Source organism: Cynoglossus semilaevis, chromosome 9 (genome assembly GCF_000523025.1).
Source record: "Cynoglossus semilaevis isolate Cse_v1.0 chromosome 9, Cse_v1.0, whole genome shotgun sequence".
NCBI classification, from domain to species: Eukaryota; Metazoa; Chordata; class Actinopteri; order Pleuronectiformes; family Cynoglossidae; genus Cynoglossus; species Cynoglossus semilaevis.
In genome coordinates, this window is record NC_024315.1 from 7,312,803 (window position 1) to 7,327,738 (window position 14,936).

Consider the following 14,936-nt stretch of genomic DNA (forward strand, 5'->3'; position numbering starts at 1 on the left):
CAAGTCTGAGGTATTCTTACGTCAACATCAGTTCAACGCACACATCGTTTTCAGCATTTTTTATGTCAACACTCGGCTCCATGTTTGTTACAGGTGCAAATCAAAGTACTCCTGTAGCAGCTCCAGGAAATCGGTTCCTTCAGATCATGACTCTGCTGGTTCAGAGGACAGACAGAGTGATCAACAGGAAGTGACAAACTGTAAAGAAAGTACCGCCCTGAGGCACATGAGCAAAACCAGCAGCTCGGAATGGAACAGCTCCGACGACCTGGCTCTGTCGGAGCCCGAGGACAGAGAAAGTACTTACAGCTCCAGCAACAGCCCGGCCATCGCCTCTGATTCTCTGTGTCCCGACGTCACGTTGCCACACCAGCCTCCCTGCAGTGTGACGGAGGAGCCTCAGCAGCTCAGCGGTCAGCTCGGCGCCTCAGGGTCGCCCCGTCTAAGACCTGCCCCGCAGATCTCGCCTCACAGGACGGGTCAGTCAGGCCACGCTCCGTTTCGTCCGAGGATGTTGCAGGAACCATTTCCCTCCAGTCCGCGTCTTTCATCGTCTTCCTATGTCAGTCCTCACAGGAGGTCTGACGCCTCAGACCTCAGAATGTTCTCGGACGCCAGCTCCAAGTCGGGCTCCGACCCCGGGAGGAGCACGCCGTCGTCATGTGAGAGTGAGGAGAGGCCGACAGGATGCAGGGCGGAACAGACGGCGCCACCTCAAGAGGTTTCTCTGACAACGTACTTCAATGTGGATAACTGCATGACAGAAACGTACCGTCTCAAGTACCACAACCAGAGGCCCCTGGTCCTCTCCGCCTCGGTGCCCCGGAGCAGCACGGAGCGCAGGGAGAGCGGTCACTCACTCACTGCTGACTCACAGTCACAAGATGTGCCAAAGACTAGAACTAAAACAAGTAAGCCTCCATTCACATGCTGACACAGAGAATGTGCTGTCCTCCCCTGTCCTGCTGGGGGCAGTATACACACAGTTTTAATGCTCCAGTCAAAGTCAAAACTTTATAGTTCTTTTCAATCTTATCTTTAAAGACAGTGTTGTAAAAGACACTGGTTAGTAACAGCAGGTTAGTGGAGGGGGGGGGGGGGGCGGGGGGGCACTGGGCACTCCACTTCTGAACCCTGTGTGACAAACTCAAGTGCTGCCGTAGTAGAAATGTTTGTGTTTTGGTTTGAAATTTAACTATATTTCTCTCCCAAATAATTTTAAGATGTCAACTTACAAAAACAACCTCCTCCTGTGAGATGATTTATCTTTAAGGTCATGGGATGTGAGCCTTGTAAGTCAAAATTAAAAAATGTAATACCTGAAACACACAAAGACATGTCGCTTTGTCGGTTCATCATTTTATCTTTGTCGCTTTTCTCAGTCAGAAGAATGAACAGTTTTGACTGTGAGTTTGTAACAGGTTTTCACGAAGCGTCATCAGATTTCTTTAGACTTTGTTTGGTGACACGGTATTCTGGTCTTCTGAATTTCTCTTAAAAAAATTGACCTTAAAAAAAAATTAAATTGAAAAAATTAAAATATTTTTCAGTTATGACATGAACGTCTGGGATGTGAGCCTTGTAAGTCAAAATTAAAAAATGTAATACCTGAAACACACAAAGACATGTCGCTTTGTCGGTTCATCATTTTATCTTTGTCGCTTTTCTCAGTCAGAAGAATGAACAGTTTTGACTGTGAGTTTGTAACAGGTTTTCACGAAGCGTCATCAGATTTCTTTAGACTTTGTTTGATGACACGTAGAGACGTAGCTCTGGTATTCTGAATTTCTCTTAAAAAATTGACCTGAATATTTTTCAGTTATGACATGAACGTCCTCAAAGATCACGTTGACTGAGACAATGTTTACATTTTTGTCTTTCTAGGCCATAACAGCAATAAACTTACTGCAAAATGGAACCCAGTGGGAACCAAAGGACTGGATGAACGGGGGTTTCTATGACCGTCAGTTGGTAAGTGTTGTTTACAAAGATGGACCGAGCTCAGCGGACGATGACTGGATGCCAAAGAGGTTAGAGAAAGGAAAATGTTCCGGGGGTTTGACATTAACACATTGGTCAGTATTTTATGCAAGTTTTTCACGTCATTTTAAATCTCTATATAAATTATTTTTGATCGTCTTCTTGATACGTCTTCCTTTGTCTTAAATATTATTGCAAGAACCCTCCGTTTGGTTCTAGTTCTAGAGAGTTCTCTGCCTGCACATGTTGTGGGGGTTCTTTTTTGGTCACTTTATGTAAAGTTTGAAAAGCTTTCAGACTTATTTACTTGATTTATTTCTTTATTGGTGCAATGTATTGCAGATTTATAAAAGAAAAAGAACTGTAAAGACGGGCACTTTAGAGACAATATGAAGCTCAAACGGAGAATCTGAAGAGGTGCATTGTGGTCCTGATGGGTGGTCTCTGTTTATTTTTAGGCAGGTTATTTATTTTTTTGGCAAATGTCTAATGTCCAGAGTCACAGCCTGGCTGTGTTTGGACTGAAGGGTCTTGGTTTTCCAGAATAGGACTGCTTCATGTTGTGAACAGCTGTCTGAGGGCAGGTTACTAATTATATGCAGAGGTTTTCAGTTGTTTTACCCTCTGACCTGATTTCCAGTTTAAAAGGTTACCCTTATCAGCGTTTCGACACCAGTTTGTGTTAATGATCGACCGAAGGCCGACCACGTCTCACCTGGAGTGTCTGTAGGAAAAGATGAAAATGATTCTGTAGAATTTTAACCTTAAAATGTCAGGTTTTCTAAAGGACAGTTTTGTTTTCTTTTAACGTTCCGCATTTTCATAAGATCATTCTCTCGCTGGAACACCTGGGGTTACAGTTCCTGTTACTGATCACATGCTGATGTGTTTTTTCTGACTCTTATTCATGTTACATTTTTCTAGTCCCAATATTTTCAGTAGAAAAAATTGTATGCATCTGTTGGGATTTATATTAAATGACATCCGAGATTTAAAAGCTGATCCAATATTGATCATAGAGTCGTCGTTGGGAAACCTGCATGTGGCCTTTAGGGATGTCTTAACAGCGACGTTTGCAGCCTAAGCATGAGCATGAAAATACTGGACTCTGAGTCCAATAAACATCAGTACTATGGGACTTATCATAATTGTTATATATGCAGATAGTGTAATTTCATGATGACATTTTAATGACTCCATGACGTTATATTGTTAATGTACCCTTTGTAAATATATACAGTACCTAAGGGATACGACTGTAAGCAGTGGGAAAGGTAACTTTAAAGCAGTGGGAGGAACAGAATGAGCCTCGCTCTTTTGTCCCTCACTTTTACCTGCATGCTAATGGCCCAGAATGTGTAAAAAAACATTTTTTAAACCCTAATGAAATCTAACATAAACCGGACAAATAAATAAAACATTTTTTTCCCTCAGAACTGGACAAAACAAACATTAACCACTGTTTTCCACTCAAATTAGCAATGTGGCCCACTTTTGGTCCGTAACCCACCTATTGTGGAAAAACGGCCAGGAACAGTTCACTTTATTGCCGTTGGGTATTATTGTATGTATTTACATACGTTTTATGTACGTCCTCATAGTCAATGCTAAGAAGACAGTAGAAGAATAGAACCCGTCCTGAGACAAGAAGTATCTTAGATTTTAACTTTTAAAACAACATTTAAAATTAGGAAATTATATTTCCTGCTGTTTTAATCAAAGAAAAAATCTCTCAAACTCTCACACCACTTCGACTCCGTGTTTTCCTCCACCAGGTGGTGCAATTGAGTTCAAATTGGATTCTCAATTATTTCTTAGCTTTTTCATATGTTTGCTGTAAATATTCACTCCTTGACATTTTCCAAAGTTTTATTTTCTGCAATGGTTTTTGTCATTGTTTGTAAAACGTAAATAATAATAATTTCTTGTTTCTGTATCATTTGAATGTTGTCTGTTATCAAGCGTGCCTTGTTGTTTCCAGAGAGACATTTTTTCACGTTTGCGTGATTTACAACTGAAAGTTTTAACACGGAGAAAGGAAAGGACGGAAGGTTGTCATGCAAAACTTTTCAATATGCAATGATGATGTTGACATATCTGTGCACTGCAGCGCTGTGTGTTCTCTGTACGAGGGACAGGTCGACCAGAGGATTTGTGCCAAGAATGATTTTCCTAACAATGATTTTCCTAACAACCCTTTGAGACTCGGACGCAGCAGGAAGTTAGAGTTAGAGTTGACCAGAGCTGGACGCGGGACAGTCAGGGCTTGTCGTGTCACGTGCACAAAGCTCGGTGCTTCTAAGTTTGAAGGTGCCTTAATGTAGTTTAAACAAAATTTATTTTTTATAGTGTACGATGAGAATGTGTGCTTGGGTAAAAAGGATGGTTTTTTTTTTTGGTTTTTTTTCACGCCTGATTTTTCTGACTCCTCGTAGACACTCTATATACTCTGATTAAAGCCTGTTTTACAGATTGTCCTTTTTTGTCCTGTTTGAAGTGACCGTACAGTAGACATTTCATCCAGTTGATGTTGGTTTCATAAAGCTTTGTCACCTTTTACTAACCCGTCAGTGTTTCAATCACAGCATCACTCATCGTTGTCAAAGAGTTGACTGCATAAACTGTCTACACTTTATATTTTTGTACATAAATTTATTTTTATTTATTGTTAAATAAAGTTTAAATTATTGTATGACCTACAAGTTCATGATTTATTGTTTAAAAAAATCTGTTGTTTTTTTTACTGACACAGGAAAAAAAAAAGAGAACACGGCAGCAGGTTCACTGTGACTTTTATTACTGTAAGTATCAAAACTTTGTGCATATACTGTGCAGGCGATTCAAGTATTGTTGCTTTGAAAGACTGTTGTTGATGAAACTGAACTGATCGATGGCCTCAACACAATACTGCGTTGTGGCCGTGTTCACTCCTTCTTGAATATCCTCTTGGCCTCCACACCTTCGTAGCTGTAGCTCTGTTTGAGAAAGTCGCGGTCAGTCGTTATATAATATGACAGGTGTTCATGTAACTGAAGGATGACAGTCAAGAGTACAAACGGCTGACGAAACTACAGCTACTTTTCAGTGTCCGCATTATTTTAAACACGTTTAGCTTCATCTCACCTGCACCATCTCGTCTCCCTGAACGGTTCTGATGGTTGTCAGCTCCTTCCCGTTGTCCTTTCTGGTGAAAACACCCGTCAACGTGTCTCCCTCCATTTTCCACGAGCCCTTGGAGGTAAAACGTCAAAATCTTACTGTAATATTTACACAGACTGGATTCACCTCAGCTCAAAGTCCTCGTCTTATCCATGTCTTTGTGAGCTCGAAGGAGGAGAATGAAGAGTAAAGGTGAAACAGAACGCTCCTTACCGATACTTCAGTTCCATCGGCCAGGCTGTAGTCGAACGTCACCCCCAGGGTGAAGTCGAGCTCCAGGGTGCGGAAGGCGCTGCTTTCCTTGACGTGGAACTTGTCTCCGGTCTGTTGAAGTGTGATCTTCAGGTTGTCGTGGGCTGCCAGTTTCCTCTTCACCACGTTCACTCCTACAGACGAGGAGGTTCAAGGCCATTAGTAGACTGACCGGTCAGTGTGTGCTAGTGTTAGTGGATGTGGGTGGTAGTTGCTGTGACTTCAATGACTGGTATGTTTTGAGAAAAGTAACTCAATCCAAATTTTAACCATCAGCCTGTTAGATAAAAATGAATTTTATCAATTGTTTATTTTGGAAATTTCATTTTAATGTCATTTAAATTCATATTTTTAAGACATCTAGTTAAAAAATATTTAATATTTTCTTCAGTATATTTTACATTTATTCAGTGTGTAACTTGTATAATGTATAAATGCTGTAGATGTTTTTATATTTTCCATTTAGTATTCCATCAGTCTCTCAATTTGCTTTGATTTCTTTGTAGGTTTGATAAGTAAAACCAACCGTAAATTAAAAAAAACTATTGTAAACAACAACTTTATCTTTAAAATAAAACCAACCGTAAATTTAAAAAAACTATTGTAAACAACAACTTTATTCAATTAATCTGCACTTAATATAATTTAATAATCGGTCTGGAATTAGAAATAATAGTTTCACTGTTGTCATGGCAATAATGTCTTTTCTTTTTTTCCATATATTTAGTTGACATCACCCTAAATTCTCAGCAGATTTTTAGAATTTTCTGACATCACTCACCCATTTTTGACATGAAGGCATCGTAGTTTTCACTGCGATCAACTTTCCAGGTGCCGTTGAAGGTCATGGTGGCTGCGAGGGTGGGAGTTGGACCCTTCAGTAAGGAGTGAGGAGTGTGTCACTCCCACACTGCAGCTGCTTTTAAAGCACACTCCCTCTTATCTGGCCATCGATCTGAATGCTGATGTGGCCGTTTAAAGCTCAGATTTGGCCTCAGCTGGAGTCTGTTGGGCAATGCCAGTGTTTCCGTTATTGAAGAGCCAAGAAAGCAACGTACGCTGTTGTTGTTACCTGCTGAGTTAAATAAGTGGATGTCTGACATCCTGTTTTACCTGTACCTGTGTTTACCAAAGGGCTGGTATGCAAACATAGCAGTAATGATCTGACTGTCAGTGCTCTTTCTGCAACGCCGTGGTACAGACATTTGCTTAGATGCAAAAATATAGTTATTCAATTTTATATGAAAAGGAATTTTGAAAATAAAATGCATATGTCTTCCCCTGGATAAATAGTGCATGTGACAAAAGATGATTTATACAAGTACAGTACATCACTGATCACTTTGGTCGATTGTATGTTTCCACTGCATACCTTTGACCTTAATCGTCTCATCCTTGATAAAGCAGACCTTTGATAGAAAAAGTTAATAATAAACAAACTTTTTTTGCAATGATGCAACATTATATTGAATATCTTATTGGGTTTTTTTTTAAAGTTTTTCTCAAGAGAAGATGATACCACGAGGATTTCTTTTTAAAATCTTTAAATGTTTGCAAATACTAAAAAAAGACAGTTAACGTGTCAACTTTCTTATCTGAGTCTGCTCATCTTACACCGATACACCTTTGCCTGACCTTCACTGGCACCACTGTTTATCTGCACCTTATCATAGTGGTGACGGGCGATGGGTGTTGCAGGTGTGTGTTTGGGATTTACACACTTAACATTATCTTTATATCTGTCAGGTTGTGGTTGGATCCAAGTTGTAGTATCAGCAGTGGTAATATATGATAAAAAACAACAAACAAACAGCAAGACTATTGTAAACTTAAAAAAATAAGTGCTGAGTTCAGACGCCTGTAGAGAAACAGACGATCATGTTCTTTTGAGATAATTATTTTACAACTGCTTTTAAAGGATCGTTATCCTGCTGTGGAATTAACTTGCAAAGGACCTGACACCTCTCTGTCTGTCCCTGGGAAAGATAAGAATTGGAAAATCTTACAGATAAAGTATTTTCCTTTAAGAGTGTTTACTCTCTGATTCTAGTGGTTTTGATACATTTTACAACACAAATGTGCTGATTTTACCCTCTTTCTGCTTTAATACAGGAGAGAAACCGTGTTGTAATCACACACACTGACCTTCTACAGTCGCGTCAATGTCTTTAATGAACATTTGTAAAATATTACGTCACACAGATCTTACATAAAACCGCAGTGACTGACAGTGTAAGACAAACCAGACAGTACCATGCAGCACCGGAGAGGGCAGACACGAGCCCAACTGGTGCTTGTCGCTGCAGTTTTTCAACTCAGAGAACCAGGTGTCCACAACTTAGCGATGTCACAAAGTTAAGACGACATACAGCGGATACTTTGCCTATGTTCCCCAATTGTTAAGACTGTTACAGCCGAACAGTTATAGTGAAAGTAATGTCCACGAAGCAGTGAAGTGGAGAGAAATACACACCGACTTTATTTACTTATAAAGGTAAGACCTTGATATACCTTTAACTTTATGTTTTATAAAGCATATATGTTTAACTCAAAGAACATTGTGTCAACAGCGTAAAGTATTGTCAGGCGTGTGGAGTAAAATATTTATGAAATATTAATAAATCGTGAAAATGAAGTGATATACGAAGCGAGCTTTCCCCGGTGTGCGTGTTCCATTTTGTGACTTACGGTTTGTGTTGTTATCTACTGACCACCAGAGGGAGCACTTGATCAAAACATTCACATTCTTAAAAACAACAGGCTAAAAATGAAATCTCAAACCCAATTTCGAACTTAGGATATAAAATCATTATCCTCTTCAAAAAAGTACAAAAAGAAACTCTTTTAATTTTTTTCTTCTCAAGAGAAACTTTTATTTAAACCCATTTTGTGTTATTGCCAAAGAAATTCACATTCTCAAAACAAACAAACAAAAATAAACAAACATTTATAGTAAAAATGACTGGTGAGATGTGAAGATAGTGGTTACATGTACACATGAAAGGGACATTAAAGCATTTTCAGAGTTTCACCTTCTACAGCAGTTTATTCATCTGTTGCATGAACACCATGTAATGAACTGATCAACTAAAATTAATCCTTAAACTAAAGAAAATAAATAGAAATGTGTTGACAATAAATAAAATAGTTAAGGAATATTTTGATTTTATATATATATATATATATATGTGTGTGTGTGTGTGTGTGTGTGTGTATATCACAGTCTGAAAACAATACTTCCTGTAAGTCAGAGTTAACAAAATGTGAATGTAAGATAAGAGCTGTGAAAGAAATTAACTAAAGGTTTTATATAAATATCATATATTTTTATTTACTTGTGTTACAGAGATGTGCGTGTGCGTACAACCATTTATATCTAAGTGTATTCTTAAATTGTGACTTTTCCATTGGCACAAATGTGACAGTTCATACTATAGTTAATACTGTAACTATAATACTATGATTTTAACAACAATGGCTGACAAAATACCTTGTCTTAATTACAGTATTAGATAAACTAGATACTTCTAAATAGATACTTCTGTCACAACAAATATACAACAATATACACCTCACCTACCTTATAAAATTAATATACAAACAACATGTTATTTAATTTAACCAAAGTATAATTTTACTCTTCATAAAACACTGCATTGTTGTGAAGACGTATAGAATCGTGAGTTTAGGCCATAATTAAGAATCAGGAAAAACAAAACAACAGGGTCATATTTACTAATGAATCAATAAATATTGTGGTTCACGTACTAAAAATATCTGCATGTCTTTGAAAAAGTAGAACTTTTTTCCCCCACCCATCTCATCCAAACGTAGTGTCACACCACTGGCGATGTTGTAGTGTTGGCCGTTTAGGCTTTAGCCATCAGTGGACCTGGACAGAAACCACACCTTCATCGGCTCCTTCTTTCCCTTCATGGAGACTGGTCCTCGGTATTCCAAACGAAACTGAGGGTCAGCGTTCTCAGCAGACTGCAGACACCTGGGGTTCAAAATGTAGGACATCGTCATCAAATATGTATAAAAATGCTATTAAGACCAAAGTGTTTTAGTAATCACTTGGGCTTTTATTTACTAGGCATAGTTATTGTTTATTATTATTATTATAGTCATGATGAAGGTAATGGCTCACAGTCTTTATAGAATTATATTTAACTGACACCAATAACGCTCCACTAAAGTGGAGTTTAAATGGATCACGTCCTGATTTCTCTAAACTACACATGATAATAATTTTGGAACTAAGAAAACTGTTTCTGCCTGATTCTCCTCTTCACCATCGTCTTTGATTAAACCCATGATCATGCTATACATTTTAACCAATACTACAGGAGAAAAACAGAACTCATATGAATCATGTTTTCTAAGATTCTTTCTTACGACCTACCTGTAAGTATATTCTGAGACATTTATTTTGCCCTTTTCACCAGTAGTTTCAGTACGACTTGTAAGATTGACTGTGTTCCCAAAAAGGCAATATCTTGGCATCCTCTGGCCAATCACTCCAGTCACCACCTCTCCAGTGTGGATACCTATAGTAATCTGGGCAGAAAAAAGAAAAATGAATATGGGAAAACACATAAATAATGACAGAATTTTTTTTCTTTCTTTCCAATGAACCTTTGCGAAAGACTGGGTAAATGATCTCCACAGACAGACCTGCCTTCAGCTATCCTGCTAATTGTTAGTCTTGCTGTGTTGGCACATAATCATAAAGCTACTAACTGGAGAGATGTAACATTTTGTGGGAGGATTAAGGGCAACTCTGAAATCAATCCATGCACAAAATAAGAATCTTTTATAGATTTGGCTCCTCAATAAAAAGCCATTTTCCAGAAGAAGCCTCAGGCAATCTACAGACCAGTGATCACACTCAAATATCTTGGGCACTCCACTGCTTATTGTTTTTCGGGCTGTGAAGGTGCTCAGAGTGTCTGGTACAAATAAGTGTGTCTATTTTTAGCCCGCAGATCGTGAGATGATTTGAGTCTGTTTTTGTTACTCTCTTCAGCCAGTGCCATGTCCCAAAATAAACAGTCTTTTGTACAGCAGACGTGATTTTCCAAAGAAAGGTCTCAACAGTCATTGATACAATAACAATCTGAGGAGAGTCAGTCAAACAAAAGCCAGCTGTTATTTCTCCGACATTCGCCTGCTTATCGTTACTTCACCACCAAAATATGTCCAGATGCACTGAAGAAGTTCAATCAGTACAAACAGTCCCAAAGACTGGAGAGCACAGACTCGTCCGCTGCAGCAGGTGCATGGCTCATGTTTGTAGGTATAAGACTCTCGGCCTAATAATACACACCGAGGACGCATGAGCACGGCTACCTTCGCCAAATTAACAGATGCACTGATTAAAATAAACATAAATAATTCAATATGTGAGAAAAGGCGCGATGACTAAACTGAGGACTGTTTCTGCCAAACAACAACACAGGAGACGCAGGGCTATAAAACAAACGGCTGCTCTCTAATCATTACTCTTTTACATGTGACCAGTTCACACACACACACACACACTGCGATGCACACAGTCATTTTCAATATTCAATGTCAATTATTGTCACACAGTAATTTTCAATATTCAATGTCAATTATTGTATTTTTTTTATGTCACACCTGCACAGGCTCATCATCCACCTTGACCTGTCCGGCGATCTCCATCATGTCCAGTGCGAGGTGGCAGATAGACTTGGCGTGGTGCGTGCATGGCTCCGGGAGACCGCTCACCGTCATGTACTTATCACCCACCGTCTCCACCTGTACGAGGAAAAACATTGGTTGGTTCATCTGCAGGATTTTTTTTTATCTGTTTTCCTTAGATGTACAGCGCTGCTAAAAATAAACCTAAACATCCAGATATAACCACTGACATCAGCTTCAAGACTTTTAGGGGGCTCTTTGAGTCCCGCTAAAACATCTGAGACCACCAAGCCATTTAGCCTTCAGAGTAAATATTACTTCTTTTGGTGAGCTGGTGCCTGCATCCGACCCCTCGGAAGGCCTGAGGTCTGTTTGACTTCTTAAAGTGCATTCTTGTCTGAAAGCCTGCAGTGTAAATCTGCTGCCACAGGCCTATAAAATGCTGCAGTCCCTGTGTAAAAACCACAGCCTGTTTACAAACGGAGACTTCTTCTCTAAAAACTCACATCAATTTATATGAATTCTTTTTTGCTGACTTGTCCTGTATGTAGATGCCACTGTTCTGTGAAGAGGCAGTGGGATTTTTTTTTTCTTTGTGCATCTTGCCTTCAACGTCACCTCTTAAATATAAACAATGCTGGTCACCATTTTTTTTTTTTTTTAGAATTAAATTTCAATTCTGATTATCATCTGTTCTGGGTGAGAGACATATTTACAATTGCTTGCGACAAACTGTCGCAGTGCTGCTGCTGCTTCCCACCTTGTAAACATAAGGGTTCTTGCGAGAGTCTGTCAAGATGTCAAACCGCGTGTAAACATCATTGAGCAGGTTGACTATCTTGATGGCTCCCTCGGCTGACGCGTGTTTGCTGCAGAAGGCGTTAAAGCCGACGATGCCGCTGAAGAGGATGGTGAGGTTGTCGTAGCGTTTGGCTGGAACCGGCCGCTTGTGTCTCAGCTCGTTGGCCACAGATGGTGGCAGCACGGAGTAGAGCAATCTAAGAGGGAGAAGACAAATGAGTGCTTTGAGAGTAAACACTCTTGATAGGTAACTGTAGCAGCGAGGAAATGGAGCCTGGCTGCTGCCAGACCGGAGACTCTCTTCTGGATCAGCATTTCATGCTCACCCCCAAACCTTTTGGTCATTTTGTGAGCTGCTCTCCTCAGGGAGGGAGGTGTTTCTATGGTAACTGGATAGATCATGCTTGTTTTTTAGAAGCAAGATTCCTTCCATCCATTCATTCTTCATAATTTGAGGACACATTATACATGTAATCAAACCCTGCACACACACACTGTATTCCAAACAAAGACACTTCATTTACAGCTTAACACAGAAGAAAAGGCCAGAGCAAAACAATCAAGAGAGGAAAACAAACTGAATCTTCAATCTTCATCTTCTCTGAGTTCCTTTTTCTGCCCTGTGCTTTCATCAGCTACTTCTTCTTTGCACATTTCTTCAAAAACGTGTGAGGCCTTTTGGAGATAGTTTGCACACGCCAAAGCTCATAAACATCCTTGTAAAAGACATTGCTGTGCCATATTTTGTTGAGGTAAAATCCCATCAGATGACCAACATGTTCAAGTCACTTTTCTGAAGAAAATTTGTATTATGGTTGTTGTCCAACACTATGCTGAAAGAGAAAAATATAATAGTACAAGATACTAAGTTTTGATTCTTTAGGGTGTAAAAAAGACCAGTTTTGTTTTTCTATCACATAATCATGATTAAAATCTGAGCAACAAAACATTTAAAAAGAAACTTTGAATCCTAATCTTTGGCGTTGGCTCCAGGTGCTCAGAGACAGAAGAACGGTGAGAACAATGACTTAGAAATTTGTTAGGAGAGTCAGTGTCTCTGTCAGCCAGGAGATGACAAGGAAGGATTTTAAAATAAGACCACCTCCCACCTCCGTGTTCCTCTCCAGCTGTCCAGCTTTTTAATACTGCAATAATGTACTTATTTATTTAGGTTGTTGTCCAACACTATGCTGAAAGTCACAGAAGAGATTTATATATATATACATACAGTATATATTTAATTTATTTGTATATATATTATTTATTTGTATGCATATATGTACAAGTATATATAAATGTATTTATATTTATATGTAGTGTATATGTAAATGTATACTGAATATGAAATGTATACATATAAGTCCCCACTTTTCTGGGTTAAATCTGATATTTAAATATCTGACAGTTCAATAGAATTGTTAGACAGATTTTCTAAAGGTAGGAGTCACAGCCTGTCTGGAAGCTGAAAGTGAAAGCCATGCATAACACAAAATGAAAAAACAAACAAACAAACACACAATCAAACCTTTCTGTCTTCTTCTTCTCGTCCTCCAGGGCTCGGAGTGTGTGCTGCAGACGATCTGTCAGGATCTCCAGCTCTTGCGTCAGTTTGTACTCCTCACGAAACTGCTCTCCCAGCAGCACCAGGTCACGCGTGGCGTCGTGCAGCGGGATGTCACTCAGGTACAATCCCCTTCGTGTGAGATCGTCCAGGTTCATGACACTTGAAAGGAAAAAGAGAGAGAAACCAGACAACAGAAAACAAAGTGAGGATGACACAGTGATGAGCTGATTTGTGACTGATGCACTGCAGCCGCAGCTCATTTGTCTGATTTGTGTCTGTGTGTGAGGGAGACTCCAGTTGTGTTTTCTCATATCAAGAAGCAGAAGTAATTAAAGGCCGCAGAAACCACCTGCACTGAGATCACTGTCTATTTCCCGAGGTTAAGCTGACAGGCCGTAGATTAATGATCCTCTTGTGGGTTGAGGTCAGTGTGTGTGTTTTGTGAGACCCCTGCAGTCAGTCAGGTGAACGAGTTTGTTTCTGCGGATTTCTGTCATCAGGAAACCATCTGTTTAAATCACTGCTCTTCTCTTCTGTGCCTCTCTTTAATCTACCAGCACAAGATCTCTTACACCCTGCTCTCATGCATCTCCTACGTCACCAGAAACATCTGATCGGTTGTATTAAGGTCATAGAAGCTAATGGAGGTCAGAGTAAAGGAGCTACAGTAATTACCTCGCTGCTTTGTCTGTTTGTCAGCTTGTCAGGTTCACCAGCTCGGACTATACGCTGTTTATAAGTCCGTTTGTGCTGAATGACTTAAAATAACTTTCAGTTTTCTGAAAAGATGTAAATCATTACTAAATTTTGTATTTCTTAAAGCTGCATGATTAGCTTTGCATCATGTCAACATTAAATAACACTTATTGTCAATCCTGGGCAGAAAATCGATTAACTTCATTTTCAAAAATGTCTGAAGCTCCTTTTAATGATACACACATAAGAAGACATATCTGGACTGCAGGCCGGCCAGTCAAGTACTATCTGTACTCCATGTTTGTTCCTCTATGTTGTTACTGAAACATGGACATGTGTTTCATACATCTTTTTTCCCTGCAAAGTGACATTGCATAAATAATAATAATAATGATATAATAATACATTTTATTAATGCAGCATACTGTACATATGTATTAATAATACATTTCATTAATGCAGCATACTGTACATATGTATATGTAATATATGAAAATAGAAATGCGGCATCAACGATGGAGTGATGCTTTTACATCCACCTAAAAATATTAATTTTAATTTGTGTTTTTTCTTCAGGTGAGCAGGTCTACAAAAGCTAACACGCTAATTCAAACTTTAGTAACATTAGCCCACTGAAGAAGATAACAACAAATGAAGGCTGCTTACTATTCTTCCAAATGCATGCATGCACATTGTGAGGTGAAGTACACTGAACAAAATACTACACTGTTCAGTACTACACTCTAGCATTTAGCTCTTCAGAATAAGAACAATAAAGAACCAGATATATGTCATAAGCTAAAGAGAAGCTGTAGTA

At 39.1% G+C, this 14,936-nt stretch overlaps 3 protein-coding genes across 3 annotated transcripts in view; 1 reads left to right on the forward strand and 2 right to left on the reverse strand.

Moving 5' to 3' along the window:
* Positions 1-3,871, forward strand: part of usp53b (ubiquitin specific peptidase 53b) — a 13,979-nt gene extending 10,108 nt beyond the window's left edge. The window contains exons 15-16 of the mRNA XM_017035492.2: positions 94-911; positions 1,885-3,871. Of these exons, the coding sequence (XP_016890981.1) occupies positions 94-911; positions 1,885-1,961 (895 nt within the window). The 3' untranslated portion in view covers positions 1,962-3,871. The remainder of the gene's footprint in view (positions 1-93; positions 912-1,884) is intronic.
* An 884-nt stretch (positions 3,872-4,755) lies between these two features.
* On the reverse strand, positions 4,756-6,334 carry fabp2 (fatty acid binding protein 2, intestinal). Its single transcript, XM_008316879.3, has 4 exons — positions 6,173-6,334; positions 5,353-5,525; positions 5,104-5,211; positions 4,756-4,955 (listed from the first exon to the last, which is right to left on the reverse strand). Exons 1-4 carry the CDS (start codon positions 6,237-6,239, stop codon positions 4,905-4,907), a joined length of 399 nt encoding a protein of 132 aa, XP_008315101.1. The 5' UTR covers positions 6,240-6,334; the 3' UTR covers positions 4,756-4,904.
* Positions 6,335-7,894: 1,560 nt separating this feature from the next.
* The window catches only part of gucy1b1 (guanylate cyclase 1 soluble subunit beta 1), a 13,135-nt gene continuing 6,093 nt past the window's right edge, over positions 7,895-14,936 (reverse strand). The window contains 5 exon segments of the mRNA XM_025058471.1: positions 7,895-9,391; positions 9,797-9,951; positions 11,035-11,175; positions 11,819-12,056; positions 13,385-13,582. Of these exon segments, the coding sequence (XP_024914239.1) occupies positions 9,268-9,391; positions 9,797-9,951; positions 11,035-11,175; positions 11,819-12,056; positions 13,385-13,582 (856 nt within the window). The 3' untranslated portion in view covers positions 7,895-9,267.